Source organism: Rhinichthys klamathensis, unplaced genomic scaffold, assembly GCF_029890125.1.
Source record: "Rhinichthys klamathensis goyatoka isolate OS25496 unplaced genomic scaffold, OSU_Roscu_1.1 h1tg000733l_1, whole genome shotgun sequence".
NCBI lineage: Eukaryota > Metazoa > Chordata > Actinopteri > Cypriniformes > Leuciscidae > Rhinichthys > Rhinichthys klamathensis.
Window position 1 is genome coordinate 390,220 of NW_026607146.1, and position 15,579 is coordinate 405,798.

General features: G+C 46.1%; 1 protein-coding gene across 2 annotated transcripts in view; it reads right to left on the reverse strand.

The window, feature by feature from the left end:
- The window catches only part of cacna1ia (calcium voltage-gated channel subunit alpha1 Ia), a 164,514-nt gene that overhangs the window by 51,934 nt on the left and 97,001 nt on the right, over positions 1 to 15,579 (reverse strand). For both annotated transcript variants that reach the window (XM_056242614.1, XM_056242613.1), the window contains exons 23-25: positions 1,525 to 1,717; positions 618 to 769; positions 83 to 192 (exon numbers count right to left, since the gene is read on the reverse strand). In XM_056242614.1, coding sequence (XP_056098589.1) covers positions 83 to 192; positions 618 to 769; positions 1,525 to 1,717 — 455 coding nt within the window. The remainder of the gene's footprint in view (positions 1 to 82; positions 193 to 617; positions 770 to 1,524; positions 1,718 to 15,579) is intronic.

A 15,579-nucleotide genomic window follows, 5' to 3' on the forward strand; every position in this document is an offset into this window, starting at 1 on the left:
GATGAATTCGTTAAATCAATTAGCGATCGTAGGAGAGAAAACGTGAGGAGATGAAAGGTGAGGAGGGGAATGAACTGAATACCTGTCTTTGAAGAAACGTCGGAAGCCAAACGCGATGAGCTTCAGGACAGCCTCCAGCACAAAGGTGCTGGTGAAGAAATAATTACAGTACTTGAGAGTGATCTCCAGAGACTGGGGGGAAGGAAACATTCAGACGGAGAGGAAGCCAGAGAGACAGAGGAAGAGAACAAGAGAGGTGTGAATGATTAATAGACTTTCGCCTCAGGTTCATAAAGTCATTTTTACATTAGCTATATAAAAATATCATGTATTCTATGAATGTTTGTGTAAAGCCCAAAAAATGGATACAAGTCACATGCGTTTATGCAATGGTACTGTATGTGTTTTTCTCAAATTAATGGACTCCCAGGGTAACAGGGAAATTTCTGAATTGTGAACAAAAATGTCTCACTGAAATCAATAGCAATAAGAAGGCAAGCGATATACTGTAAAGCCAAATCAGCAATGATGGCTTTAATGATAACTACACAATATATTAGAAAATAAATCAAAATAATAAAGATTATTTAGAGGATGAGGCCTGCATTTTATCTTACATGAGGCTGGCTGTAGTGCTCCAGTGACATAGTCACAACATTCACACAGATGATGAAGGTGATGAAGATGTCCAGGTAGTGACTGGTGCACAGAGTGTGGATCATCAGTCGCACATGACTGTAACTGGCATAATAGGGCAACTTCTGGGCCTCTGAGAGAAATGAGTAGATTAGTTTAAATTGAGTAAGCACGCTTTTTGACAACAAATATTTAAAGTGTGTATTTTCAACAAATGGAATTCAAACAAGTTTCATTACTACTCCTTCGTCTGCCACTGGCCGGTCAAACTTATAGTCCCGCCCCCAAACATATACCATTAGTTAAGCTGAATGTTGTTGTGACATTTTTTGATAGCGCTACAAAGCCACATTGCTTACACTTTTCTGAAAATCAATCGACTAAAGGTTTAATTTTAATAATCTCTGCACATTAAATGGCAAAGGAGAATATTTTACCATAAAAAAAAATGTATTATACAAAAAAAGTCTGTATGTGTGATGAAAAGGCTACTCTCTGGTCCATAAACTAGATTTTTTTTTATTTGCAGAGGAAAGATGCATCACAGAACACACCAGAGTGGTCTCTCCATATGGCTAACGCTATTATGAGATGTCTGGAGAATTAAACTGGTTATTCAGCATTAGTGTGCAAATCGAATCATCTCTTTTCATTTACAGTCACTATGATCCTTCATCCACCAGTCTGTTGGAACCCGTAAGGCCAGTAGGGCTGTGGCCCAACATTCTTCAGCATGTCTAATATCAGTAATTGTATTTTTTTGTAACAAAATAAAATATAGATATAATAAATAGTTTTTGCTAAACTGAAGACAATATTAAACTGAACAGGAGGTTATTATTATTCCATTATTGACCCATTCAAAACATCTATTTTTCTTCTCCTTACTCCGTCTCTTTTTCTCCATGCGTCTCAGTCTCTTCTCCTCTCTCCTCTTGGCCTCTTCCACCTCCTGGTTCTGTCGGCACTTGTGGAAGTTCTCCACCACTACTCCAACAAACATGTTCAGCACGAAGAAACTGACAATCAGGAGGAAGGAGATGAAGTACAGCAGCATCCAGGGGTTGTTATTGGTTATGGGCTAAGACAGAAAGAACGGTGGATGAAAGAGTTAGGAAAATCAGAAATAAACTGGATTTTTCTTTAAAGAAAATGTGAATGCCGTTTGCCTTCTAGGTGGTTGCTAGGATGTTGCTATGGATTTGAGGTGGTGTTAAGGGTGGTCACTAGAGTGTTATGCTTTTGCTATGGTGTTCAAGGTTCTAGGCATTTGCTAAGGCTTTCTTTGTGGTTACTAAGGTGTTGTGGGTGCTGCTAAGTATGTTCACCTGTCATCTGACAGGTTAAAAGGGTAAAGCCATTGCTATGGTGTTCACTAGGGTGTTGCTACAGTAGTATTTTTGAGAGAATATTGTTTATGCATGTTTATTGATAAAACTAAAAATTAAAGTTTCTGAAATAAGGCCACAAAACACATACTAAATATGTGTCCACAAGACTTTTGACTAATGGATGTTGTGGCCTAGAGTATTTGCTTCAAAATGATCTGAAAATCATCCTGCCTAACCATTCACATAAAACGAATCGGTTACCTAACGTAACCTCGGTTCTCTCTAGAAGAGGGAACGAGTATTGCGTAAGCTAGCTTACGCTGCGGGAAAGATTCATCTTTGCTGAGATATTGAAGCCAAAAAATTATTTCATAATTTGTATCCATTCACAACGCAGTTCCTCTGCGGCAGACCTAGAGCAGGCTAGCTAGCAGCTCATTGGTTCGCTCAGAGAGAACTGCTTAAGCCAATGGGAGAGCGGGGCTGAACCCGCTTCCAATGAGAGGCGCCCGCGCGCTCATTGCGTCATGGCCCGCCAGAATGGGCGTGGCTATGGTGTATATAACAGTCTCTCCCAGGCTTATATGTTGATTTATTTCAGCGTGAAGCGAAACGCTAGTAGCGCAAGCACGGCCGGGAACGCAATACTCGTTCCCTCTTCTAGAGAGAACCGAGGTTACGTTAGGTAACCGATTCGTTCTCTTACGAGAGGTTCTCTCGTATTGCGTAAGCTAGCTTACGCTGCGGGAACACCTGGTCAACGCCGTGCGCGCTATGAATCCACTCATGAATCCCAGGGTGATACCGGGGGATTTTTAACGTGGAGTGAATGTATTATGAGGCCGGCAGAGCGGGCACATGAAGTGTATACATAAGCATGTATGAGGCCGGCAGAGCGGGCACATGAAGTGTATAAGCATTTAAGGAGAGCACAAGGGGCGAACCGGTTGTGTGAGGGACTCCCAGTAATGCAGCTTCTTAGAGAGCTGGTCGTTAGACAGCTAGTAATTTTGCCTGCAAGGCGGGAACTTCCAAGTTGTAAAATCTGACAAAAGTGGACGGGGAGGCCCATCCCGCGGCCACACAAATGTCATGAATGGAAATTCCACAGGACCATGCCCACGATGAGGCCATGCCTCTAGTGGAGTGCGCCCTGATGCCCAGAGGGCAGGGCAGGCATTTAGATGCGTAAGCAGAGGCGATAGCGTCTACTATCCATCTAGACAGTGTCTGTTTAGAGGCGGCCAGACCTTTGGTGCGCCCCCCAAACGACACGAAAAGCTGCTCAGCGCGTCTGAACGCGGCAGCGCGCGTAGTGTACAATCTCAGAGCCCGCACCGGGCAGAGGAGATTGGCGTCGCGCTCACTATTGGATGAAGGCAGAGCCGATAGGGAAATAATCTGAGCCCTGAACGGGGTACCAATCGCCTTCGGGACATAGCCATGTCTAGGTTTGAGAATGACAACAGAATCATTCGGTCCAAACTCGAGACACGCGGCGCTGGATGAGAGCGCGTGAAGATCCCCCACGCGTTTTACTGAGGACAGAGCCGTCAGAAAAACGGTTTTGAGCGAGAGGTATTTTAGGTCCACAGACTCGAGCGGTTCGAACGGGGGTGCTTTCATAGCTTCGAGAACTATAGAAAGATCCCAGATAGGAACCGAAGGGGGGCGCGGAGGGTTCATCCTCTTAGCTCCCCTGAGGAAGCGGATGACTAACTCGTCTTTGCCCAGGGACTGAGCGCGTCGGGGTTCAGAGAACGCCGCGACGGCTGCCACGTAAACCTTGAGAGTGGAGGGGGACCTGCCCTTGTCCAGCATCTCTTGAAGGAAAACAAGCAAAGACGGCACCTCGCATGACCGTGGGTCCAGATGTTTGTCGGTGCACCATTTTGAGAACACAGACCATTTAGACGCATAGAGCCTTCTCGTGGAGGGTGCTCTAGCCTGTATGATAGTGTTTCTTACTCCTTCTGGCAAATCGACGAATAGTCGTTGATCACCCATGCATGTAGCGCCCAGCGCCGTGGATGGGGGTGCCAGATCGTGCCGCGAGCTTGAGAGAGGAGATCTGCTCTGACTGGGACGGGCCACGGGGCTGTCTGTGACAGCTGAGTGAGCTCCGGAACCCAATTCTGACTCTCCCAACGCGGGGCTATGAGGAGCACCGAGTGGCGTGTGTCCCTGATCCTCTGAATTACCTGTGGTAGCAGAGCGATCGGAGGGAATGCATAGAGCGGGCGGCGAGGCCATTCCTGGGCTAGCGCGTCCTCGCTCCTTGAGAAAAATATTGGGCAGTGAGCGTTCTCTTCTGACGCGAAGAGGTCCACCTCTGCTCTGCCGAATAGCCGCCACAGTATTTGGACCGTTTGTGTGTTCAGGGACCATTCTCCTGAGGAGATGAGGTTCCTGGACAGTATGTCTGGACCGTCGTTCAGATGGCCCGGCACATGCGTCGCTCTGAGCGAGAGCAGGCGGCTCTGAGACCAAACTAAAATGCGGTGTGTCAGTAGGAAGAGATTCCTGGACCTGACGCCGCCCTGACGGTTGAGATAGGAGACCACAGCCATGTTGTCCGAACGGATCAGGACGTGGTGTCCCCGAATGAGCGGGAGGAAGCGCGAAAGCGCGTTCTCGACCGCAAGCATCTCCAGACAGTTTATGTGTAGGGGGCTTTCCTGTGTCGACCAATGGCCGAAGGCCGGTGAGCCCTCGCAGACTGCACCCCAACCCGTGTTGGATGCATCTGTCGAGATGACCTTTCGGCGGGAAAAGGTCCCCATCGTGACGCCCTGTCGAAACCATTCTGCTACTGTCCACGGCTGCAGCGCCGTGAGACATGTCTGCGTAACTCTGATCAGCTGGCGGCCCGTGTTCCACGCGCGGTGGGGTACACGGCTGTTCAACCAAAGCTGAAGCGGACGCATGTGCAGAAGGCCCAGCTGAAGCACAGCGGAGGCTGAGGCCATGTAACCCAGCATCCTCTGAAAAGTTTTCAGAGGTGAGCGGGTGCCCATCTGAAACGAGGCGGCCAGTCGCTGTACACTGCGCGCGCGCTGTGTAGACAGGCGAGCCGTCATCGTGACCGAGTTCAAATCTATTCCTAGAAAGGAAATCGATTGACTGGGTTGAAGGGAGCTCTTTGTCCAGTTGACAGAGAGGCCCAGCGTTTTCAGATGGTCGAGGAGAACTGCGCGGTGCGACAGAAGCTCCGTCTGTGATTGGGCCAAAATCAGCCAGTCGTCCAGATAATTCAATATGCGCAGCCCCTGGCTCCGCCGGGGGGCGAGCGCCGTATCCATGCACTTCGTAAATGTGCGGGGCGCCAGGGATAAGCCGAACGGGAGAACGGCGTATTGATAAACATGACCCTCGAAGGCGAAACGTAAGAATGGCCTGTGACGGGGATTTATCTGGATCTGAAAATAGGCGTCTTTCAGGTCTAGAGAGATGAACCAGTCCCCCTGGCGCACCTGCGCGAGGAGTTTCCTGGTAGTGAGCATCTTGAACGGTCTCTTCATGAGCACTTTGTTCAAAGACCTGAGATCTAAAATTGGTCTGAGGCCGCCGTCTTTCTCTGGAACCAGAAAATAACGGCCGTAAAACCCCGACTCGGTCATAGATGGTGGGACTCTCTCTATGGCGCCCTTTTGCAACAGCGTCGCTATTTCTGAGCGGAGCGTGCCGGCGGCCAGCGGGCTGACAGTAGATTCGAGCCGCGCGCGCGCACGAGGCGGGCGGCGGCGAAACTGTAGCAGATAGCCGTTCTTTATAATGCTTAGTACCCACGGGGAAATGCCTGGAATGGCTTCCCACGCTTTGGAGCATGCGGCTAGTGGCCGAATGGCTATATCGCCCTGATTGCTGCACATAGCGGGCTGGACACAGTGTGTGGGCGCGCTTTGAATGTGTGTGGCAACGGGATTTGCACTCAGAGAGGAGTCTATGGGCCGTGAAACAGAGCGAGCAGAGAGGGGACACGCGCACGAGCTCGTGGGCGTGTTTATGTTCTCTGATATTAGAGCGGGCTGTGCCCGTTTCATGTGATGGGGCTCTGAAAGAGACACGGGATATGTTATGCTTGTGTGTATGGGTGAGCACATGATTGTGGGCACATTTTCTACACAACTGGCAAATTTTCTCTTTTTGAGATTTCTCTGGGTAGCCGTAAAAACGGCTTTTTGTCGCTCGCAAGCGGGCTGGGACACCGGCTTGTTTGTGGCGGTCAACACTCCAGCAGTCGGCGAAATAACGGGGACTGGCAGAGGGCGAAGCTTTGACGGCGGTCCGGCCGCAGCGGGAGAGCACCGTCGTTTTCTTGACTTTGCTAGGCAGACTTCTGATGATCAGGCTTCAGCGTGATCTTAGGTCGCGGGCCTCGTGGGGGCGGCGGTCTGCGGCGGCTGTCAGAGCGAGAGCGAGGGCGGCCGCCCTGTCTGCGCTGGGCTGTTTGAGTCTGCGGAGGGGGGCGCTGTGGTGGAGCTCTGGCAGGAGGCTCGCGAGAGCGGCCCGCGGAAGAGCTAGCGCGGCGGGGCAGAAACAAATTCATCGCCTGAGTAGCTTTCTGGACCTCAGAAAAGCGATCGACGATTCCCGTGACAGCAGATCCAAAAAGGCCCGTCGGGGAGAGGGGCGCGTTAAGAAACGCGGCGCGCTCAGAATCTCCCATGTCGGCGAGCGTGAGCCATAAGTGTCTCTCGGCAACACAAAGGCTGGCCATGCATCTCCCCAGAGCTTGTGCGGCGGCTTTAGTGGCGCGAAGGGCGAGGTCCGTAGCACTTCTCAGATCCGTGACAGCGGGGGAGGGGTTTCTACCGCCTTCGGCCCACTCACGGAGAATATCGCTCTGTAATACTTGGAGGACAGACATAGAATGTAGCGCTGCGGCGGCCTGACCGGCGGCGGCGTAGGCGCGAGCATGAAAGCTCGAGGTCGCTCTGCAAGCTTTCGAAGGAAGCGTGGGGGAAGAGCGCCATCTAGCAGAGGTGTGCGGCGACCAAGTCCTCGACGGGCGGCATGGCTGAGTAACCTTTTTCGGCGGCTCCGTCCACCGAGCGCAGCGAGGTATATTAAGGGGATATATTAAGAGGTATATTAAGGGAATCTTAATATACCTCTGAAGATATATCAGAGCGGTTTCTAGCCGAGAGCGGGGCATTCCAGGACTTCGTCAGCTCTGCGTGAAGTTCAGGCAGGAATGGGGCGGCCCGGTTGCACGCGGGGGTCGAGCGCCGATGAAAAAAGCTGCCGTCCATCCGGTTCGGGGCCTGTTCGGGTGGAGGAGACCACTCGAGACCGAGGCGTTCGACGGCCTGTGAGAGGAGGCGCATTAGTTCCTCCTCTATCCTGGCGCGGATCCCCGCCGACTCTCTCGTGGATCCGAGAGATGACCATTCTTCACTGTCTGATGCGAGCAGTGAACAGGAGTCCTTCTTCTCCGCGGCGTCATCGGAAGCGACAGAGCGGCCACTCGGCGGCAACTGTATGTCCGGCAGGGGCGGGGAGGGAGAGCGGGAAGCGGGAAGCGGGAGGCGGCGGCGGCGGCCCGCACGGCGGCCTCTGGGAGCGGCGTTTCTTCTTACGCGGCGAAGAGGGAGGCGGCGCGGGAGCGGATTTTGCTGCCAGAAGTTGTGCCCGCAGGGACGACAACGGCAGGCTCTCACAGAAGTCGCATCCTCCATCCGCGAGGGCGAGTTCTGCATGCTCGAGTCCCAGGCAGAGAGCGCAGATGACATGGCGGTCTCCGTCCTCGAGACGAGCGCGGCAAGAGCCGCAGGAAAAACGAGACATCTTTAAAAAGACGCTCGGCTCTTTTAGTTATAAATAGAGAAAAGAGAAGGATACAGTCGTCGGATGGCGCTAGCTTGCAGGGCGGCTGAAGGTGGCGAAGACGGCCGGCTTCTTCAGGGTCCGGGAGCTCGCTAGAGTGATGCCTTCTCGACGGCGACGGCTTTTCTCAGGACAGCAGAAGCGTGCAGCTTGCTGAAGATGAAATGAATCAACATATAAGCCTGGGAGAGACTGTTAAATACACCATAGCCACGCCCATTCTGGCGGGCCATGACGCAATGAGCGCGCGGGCGCCTCTCATTGGAAGCGGGTTCAGCCCCGCTCTCCCATAGGCTTAAGCAGTTCTCTCTGAGCGAACCAATGAGCTGCTAGCTAGCCTGCTCTAGGTCTGCCGCAGAGGAACTGCGTTGTGAATGGATACAAATTATGAAATAATTTTTTGGCTTCAATATCTCAGCAAAGATGAATCTTTCCCGCAGCGTAAGCTAGCTTACGCAATACGAGAGAACCTCTCGTAAGAGAACCATAGATTGCTTTAAATTGTGAAAAACATTTTTTTGTATGAAAGGGCAATATGCGAATGGGCGTGAACGGCCCAACCCCCTCATGTATAATTAGGTGATTCTCACCTGAGAAGACAAAGATGCATTCATTTCATTCAGGGGTGTCACAAGAAAGAATGCAAGAAAAAAAAATATATATACATATATACACGCACACAGATATATATATATATATATATATATATATAAATAATCAAAATATAAATGAAATCCAAAAGCACATTTTTAGTCATACCTGGAAACAAATCCTGTTCAAATAGGTTATATGGGCCATTCAATAGAATTGGTTCAAAGTTAGAGTTGGAAACATCTTGAAAAGAAAATTGTCTTTTTCCATAAATCTCTTATAAAGTATTATTTTTTAAAGTAGGCCAATACATTTTATTATACATATTTCAAAGTTAAGGATTCATTATTTTGATATAACCTAGCTGGAACAAACACTATAACAGTTGATAAGTTTATTTTTGACAAAACATACTATATATTTAACATATGAGCAGAAACTGCTAACAAAAGCTTATTTGATGTCTATTTTAGAGTTAAAACTTTATAATCTATCCTAAACTAGTCACACACACACACACACACACACACACACAGAAACATGATTCAAATTTAAATTAGTGCTGCCGCGATTAGTCGACTTAGTCGACGTAATCGACCATGCAAATTAGTCGACGGCAATTTTTTTAGTCGACGTGTCGTTTTACTATTGACCGCTATTTATTTTTGGTCTCCCGTCACAAACGGCTCACTGTAATTCACCTCCACACACCAGTCTGTGCGCCGTGCGCACCCTGCTGGTTTATCTGCTATCATTTTCCTTCACGTTCCCGCCCGCCTTCACTGCTTTGATATGAAAAATTGCGGAGGCAGGTGATGGAGCTTTCACAGTGGGCTCGTTTGCTGCGGTCCGAGTCCGAGCGCGAGCGCGATTGTTCCCGGCGCCCCCGCAGCGTTGGTCTGGTTTCACACTCAATTCTATCGAACCCTGTTGAGTTTGCGTGCATCTTATGCCATCGCAAACGTGTACGGCGCATGATAGAAAACAGAACGCGGGTCAATATATTGTGTTTTTCAAACGGACTCTTTTGAGGAGACAGTGGATTTCCAAATGTGATGCCCTGATTGCACGCGCAATGCGCGAATACACTGCAGACTCAACTCTCGCGTATCCAAGGTAAATCATCAACACTATCATCCCTTACATGTGTTTTATTTAACTAAATGCATCATAATCAGCTAAAACGCATGGGCAGGTTACTTAACTTCCTGAACAAGCGCTCCCGAGTCCGTGTTGCTTTCACATTCACGCGAACCGCGGCACGGGCCCGCCATGCACGCAAGTGTAAACGCGAGCTACATAACTGCGTGCCTGCCTGCTTTCAGCGCGACTCATGGGCTAGTCCAGACTCTTTCAATTCAATTCCAATTTATTTGTATAGCGCTTTTCACAGAAAATGCATTGCATCTACTTTACTATTCAGAGTGATGTTATCAGTTATGCTTTTCAGAAATGTACATAAATTAATCATTATTAGCTTACTGTACATTTTTTAAGGCAGAACAAAGAGCTAATTTAAGTAATACATACATGTTTGTTATTAGAGGATTAGATTAGGACTCTGACTAATATGGTATAGCCTAATGGAAATGCAGTAATGCTTAGATTGTTAATACATAATGTTTTTGAACAGGTGACATTTTATGTTTTGGCCCTTCAGTTGAGTTAAAAATAAAATGGACACAACGAAATAAACACTTGATTTTTTTTTTAATTAGTCGTTTAGATTAGTCGACTAATCGAAAAATTAGTCGAAAGATTAGTCGTTAGAAAATTAGTCGTTAGTGGCAGCACTAATTTAAACAGTAGGCTATTTTTGCGTTGACAGACACTAAACGTTATTGTATATCGCGATTAGAACAAACCACAAGAATAAAACACTTACAGTTCAGCTCGCTCCTCGAAGTGAAAATAAACCAGCACTTGTTCTGAGGTAGGTAAATGTCCCAGGATTATTCCTCACAGCCGCGCAAGACGACAGTACATTAATCTGACTAAATATAGTGTGTTTACCGAGTTTATGTGGACGTTTACACGTCTCAATGTGTTGCTTCAGATCATTAGCGTTTGAATAGCGCGCGGTCTCCGTGGGCGTGTCACGTTAGCGAAATAATGAGATGCGAGAACGATAATGAGAACGGCTGACACCTCTCTCTTTTTATATAGATTACATAAACAGGGAATATTTATTTTAGTTTTAAATTAGATAATTTAAAAGTACAAACTTAAATGATCATAAACATATATTGCTCATGTCTGGGTGAATAGTATTAGCTGAGTTTTGTTTATGTTTAGAGACGTGCTCCAGAAAAAAAGTTCACGGACACGGAGAGGCAGAACGCACACCCTGTTTATTTTCTTTATTTTACAAAAGCACAATATTTTATTTCGATTGTAGGTGGGCACATACAAAAGTAGACATTTAACAGTTTTTTTTTATGTTTCATAACTCTGTATGACCAGAAATGATGGAGTAGTTTAAGTCTATTTTTCTGCTATGTGAAAAAAATATGCCAAAACGCACGGGTGCGTTCTTGGTCCCCAGAGGGTTAAAATCATTTTTCAACACAAATATAAGCCCACCTCTACTCAATTAGCCCTATTTTAATGATATAAGTGCACGGCGTCAGTGCACTTAAAAGGGTTGTCCCTATTCTCTTCATGAATAATGGGTGTGTTTTGGGCCGTAACGTGCAATAAACCAGTCAGAGTCCCATCTCCCATTACCCTTAAAAGCCAGTTGCGCTAGCGTCCTGGCGGATTTGCTACAGGCCTATGTCACACTTCCTGCTTCCGGAACGCGGAGTAGGGATTCAGAACTTCCGGTCAACAGTATTTCTCTATAAGGATTTAGATTATCAGCCATAATGTCTGAACCATCCGAGGTAGACTGACCACGAGCTATGAGGTTGTGAAACGAAGGTGTTTGCTCCTGTAGAAGCTATAAGTTCGTATGAAATCACCTTTGTTTTAAGAAAAACATGTTTTATCCGCGATCTTATGAAAAAAACTACACTACCCACAATCCTAAGCGTAGCAGCAACGTCTGCTGATTGGTCCAACTCGCTGTTACCATAGAAGCGTTTACCTTACTGGCGAACGACTAGAGCTATAACATATTATCAAAGAATTTGCTGACTTTCTATCAGAGTTAGTACTGACTGCAGATAAAGTCCTACTTGTTGGTGATTTTAATATACATGTAGATAATGTAAAAGATGCATTGGGATTAGTGGTGCACGATATATCGGCCGCCGATATAATATCGGGCGATATGGTCAATTTTTTACACATCCGTATCGTTCCGATGTCAAAATAGGGCCGATGTGAACAGGCCGATAATCATTCCTGTGTAGTTGACGTGTGTGTAGATGTGAGTGTGGGGGCAGGGATGTTTGTTTTTGCACGAGCGCAAGTCCTGCCAGTTTAAACATCAAGCGCAAGAAGACTGGAACTTGCGCGCTGTTTTCTGTCAGCCTTAAGCCCCGTACACACCGGGACGAATATTGGCGCGCGTTATTCGTCAGCGTTTTTCAACGCGTTTTTTGTGTTCACACCCAAGCGATTTTCGCTGACGATGAGCCGAGTGAACATGCAAATTCATTCCCTGACATTAGATGGCGCTTAATGTAAAACAGAAATAGTCCTATTTTGTAGTCGCTGTCGCGTTTGTCATAGTTCTTTATGTTCCGACACCAACGAGACCAGAAGCTCTACATTCATCTTGCCTCGCATCTTCCTCGTCTTATTTCTTCCCGGCAGTGTAGACCATAAATATCCATAATAAAGGCCATATTTGGCCAGCAGCACGGACGAGACATCTAGCCTTTATTATGGATATCTATGGTGTAGACGCTATTGGCGCATCTTCTTCGCCGTTACGTATGTGTGCTCTGCAAGACCGTTTTGTGTTTGAGCGCCCCCAAGTTGTGTTTTACTGTAACTTCAGAAGCTCCAGACACGTGAGTAAAAGCGCCAATCTCATTGGTCGGATAGTTTTTGACGCGGTGCGTCAAACCAAAAAAAACGAACCCGAGGCGTTTTAAAAAAAATGACGCTTTTACGCGTGGCGTTTTTCGCGTCGGTGTGCACACTCACATTGGCGCCCTTTGTTTAGTCACGAGGCGTTAAACGTCGGCGTGTGAACAGGCCTTTACTAAGTCGTATTTTTGTCCCGCCAAAGCCTTATTTGACAGGTGAGTGATGTAGATGACTGACTGCTGCGCTTGTTTAACTGAGAGAACGAGCAGAGAGAGTGAAAGCCCCGGTCGCACGCGTTGTGGACCGGCCTATAGGCACACATTACTAACACGTTCTTTAAATAACAAAAAAAAATATTGCGCCATTGACTTTAGTCTATTTCAGTTGCCTCAAAATAGCAACGTGCCAACAATGCGCCTGAACACACCTCGTTTTCAAACTAGCATGCCCATGGACGCACAAATGGGCGCAAATGCATTTGCTATTTAAACAACATGGCGCAGGTCGTGAAAATGATAACTGCGTTGGGCTGAAACTAGCAAAACACACTTGCTAGTTTCTGACATAGCGCAAACAGCAGGCAAGAGATTGACGAAAGGCTGTAAAGAAAGCGTGTTCGGAAAGCCCTTATATGGAGATGGTTTGGGCGTGTTTTATGCGTACGAACGTGTTGAGAATTATGCAGAGATTTTTCGTGAGAAGTTCTCCTTTGCATACAAATGCGAATTAATCCACGGATTTATTAGTGAATGAGACCCAATGCTTTTCTTCACAAGTACCACAAAAACAACACAAGAAACTGTCTAGAACACAGAGCTGCCTAAAATTTTATTCAACAAGATAATCAAGACAGCCTTGAGTAAAAATCAACATGCAGACACTCATAATCTTGAGGGAAATTGGTCAAATTATGGTTAAGTGAATTTAGGTGCAGCTTTTACTTGGTTGCTTAGCAGCAGCGTAGAGCGAAACAAAGAAGCCAAAGTCTAAATTGGCTCATTCTAAAACATGGGATGAGAAAGCACAAAGTACTCTGCACATTTCCATCTGCTTCCACACATCATCCTGCAGTGAACTCTGGTGTGACAGAGATGATGCAGTGGGGAAATTACACATGCCATTTAATCCATGAGTTTTTTTTATCTGCCCTGTGTTTGACTACCTAGAGATGTTGGGCTCTTCTAGTGGGAGAGAGTCTGGCTGCAGGCCTACATGTAATCATTATGTGCTGGTACCTAACTGATGCAAGCTCACTGCTTTTTGAATTGAGGACTCTTGAAAATTATTGCTTTTCAGCTTCAGAGCCAAAAGCCTGTTAGTATTCATGAAGCTGATTGTGTGTATTCAGGATTAAATATTCACTGTTGAGTGCTTATTCCTTAAAGCTCTTTATTTTAGTTGAAAGAAAGTGACTTTTGTTTGGTTCAGAGATCTTTTAACACTTAAAGTAACAACAGGTAACTTTTCAACCTTCATAATATATTTCCAAGTCTCTTGTGATGGTACATCGACTTACAATAGGTTGAATGACACGTCTGCCATAGCCTGACGGGGTCTGTAGCGTTTTTAATCGTACTTTTAAACTTCGGGTTTCGGGTAGTAACCGGCGAACAAAGAGAACTACAAAATTCGACTGCTTTACGGCATATACGTCACTTCCACCACCACCCCCACTTCCTTAAAATCGGACTTGCGAGCCAAATGTTATAGTCATGGCCGAAGCAGCACAGAAAAACAAGAAAGCAAAGGTTTTATCGGAGCAAAGCAAAAAGAGAAAAAGAGAAAGTGATCGCGTTAAAGGCAGAACGAGGATCAACATTGCAGAGCTGCCAACTCTCACGCATTGGCCGTGAGACACCCGCATTTGATTGGTTTCACACGCTCACACGTACGCCACACCCCCGGTTTCTCACGCTAAATTGTCAACCCGGTCGGTTAAATCCCTGAAAGATGAGTTTATCTATAGATCTACCTGTTGAGCCACTCGTGATCGACAAGTTATACCGCAAATTAGTTCAAATCTCCCGGAATCTAGAGCGAGCGCGCACGCGAGACAGAGACTGTGCTCCAACGCGCGCGGACGGCAGAGAGAGAAAGCGAGCGAGAGACCTTGCGTGTGCAGGGAGCATCGAACCCCCCATCGAAAAAAGAATGCCTCTCTCTAACCTCTCTAATTCGCTAGAGTAGTAGCGGATTATCAATCTTTTCTGATTCTCGTTCTGATTTGAACTTTGCAATCGATGAAATGCAAATAGCAAATGTTTGACCTAAAAAGTGTAGTCTACTCAACATGTACAAAGAAAGGAGGAAGATTATTAATAAAATCATATTTTAGGATACCTAACATGTCTGTGATATTTGTTTATTTGTCTTGCCTCAAGCTATAATGCAAATCGATTTGTAAAATTTGCAGATTCATTTATGGTAGCTTGATATTATAATATTGACGATATCTGGTTATTATCAACCACTCAAACATTGCATTGAAGTATCATATAGATCCAGTAAAACGGTAACCAATAGACTAGGCTACTATAATGACGCTGGCTTGTAAACGTGAGCATCGCGATCATTTGTCGTTAGAAAAAAAATAAAACCCATGAAATTATATTCATATGATATGCTGAAATATATGCCACTGTACCTGGGATGAAGACATTTCACACGCGACGCAAGCAGAACACCTGCATGTGACCTCCTCCTACAGTGTTCAGGGCTATCCTGGTTGTCAACAATTGCACGTGCATGTAGGATGACAGAGTTTACGACAGTAGTAGAGGACAATACTGTTTCTCAACTGTAGGGGGAGCCCGAGAGCAAAAAACTACCTGTTGTTACTTTAATAAGTACCTAATTCTGAAAATAAATGACATTTTATAACTTGTTAAAGCTTACTTGTAGTATCTTGGCTATAGAATATAGTTTTTTTTAGGCAACCAAGCTAGTTTGGTAATTTGCATTTATATTTAGCTTTAATATATTTAATTAATTTTATTTTAGAACAATAAATACAATTTATCAATTCTCTACAATTATTTTATTATTAACTATTATTATCATCATTGTAGGTAGAATAGTGTATATTTATAGTATATTTTTTTCTGCTTAACTAAAATCTGATGACTCTTTTAAAACCATTGAGTTGTGTATTTTATAAGCTCTGTGTGATTAAATTTGTATTGCCACTTTACTGTACTGTAAAAAGTCTGTA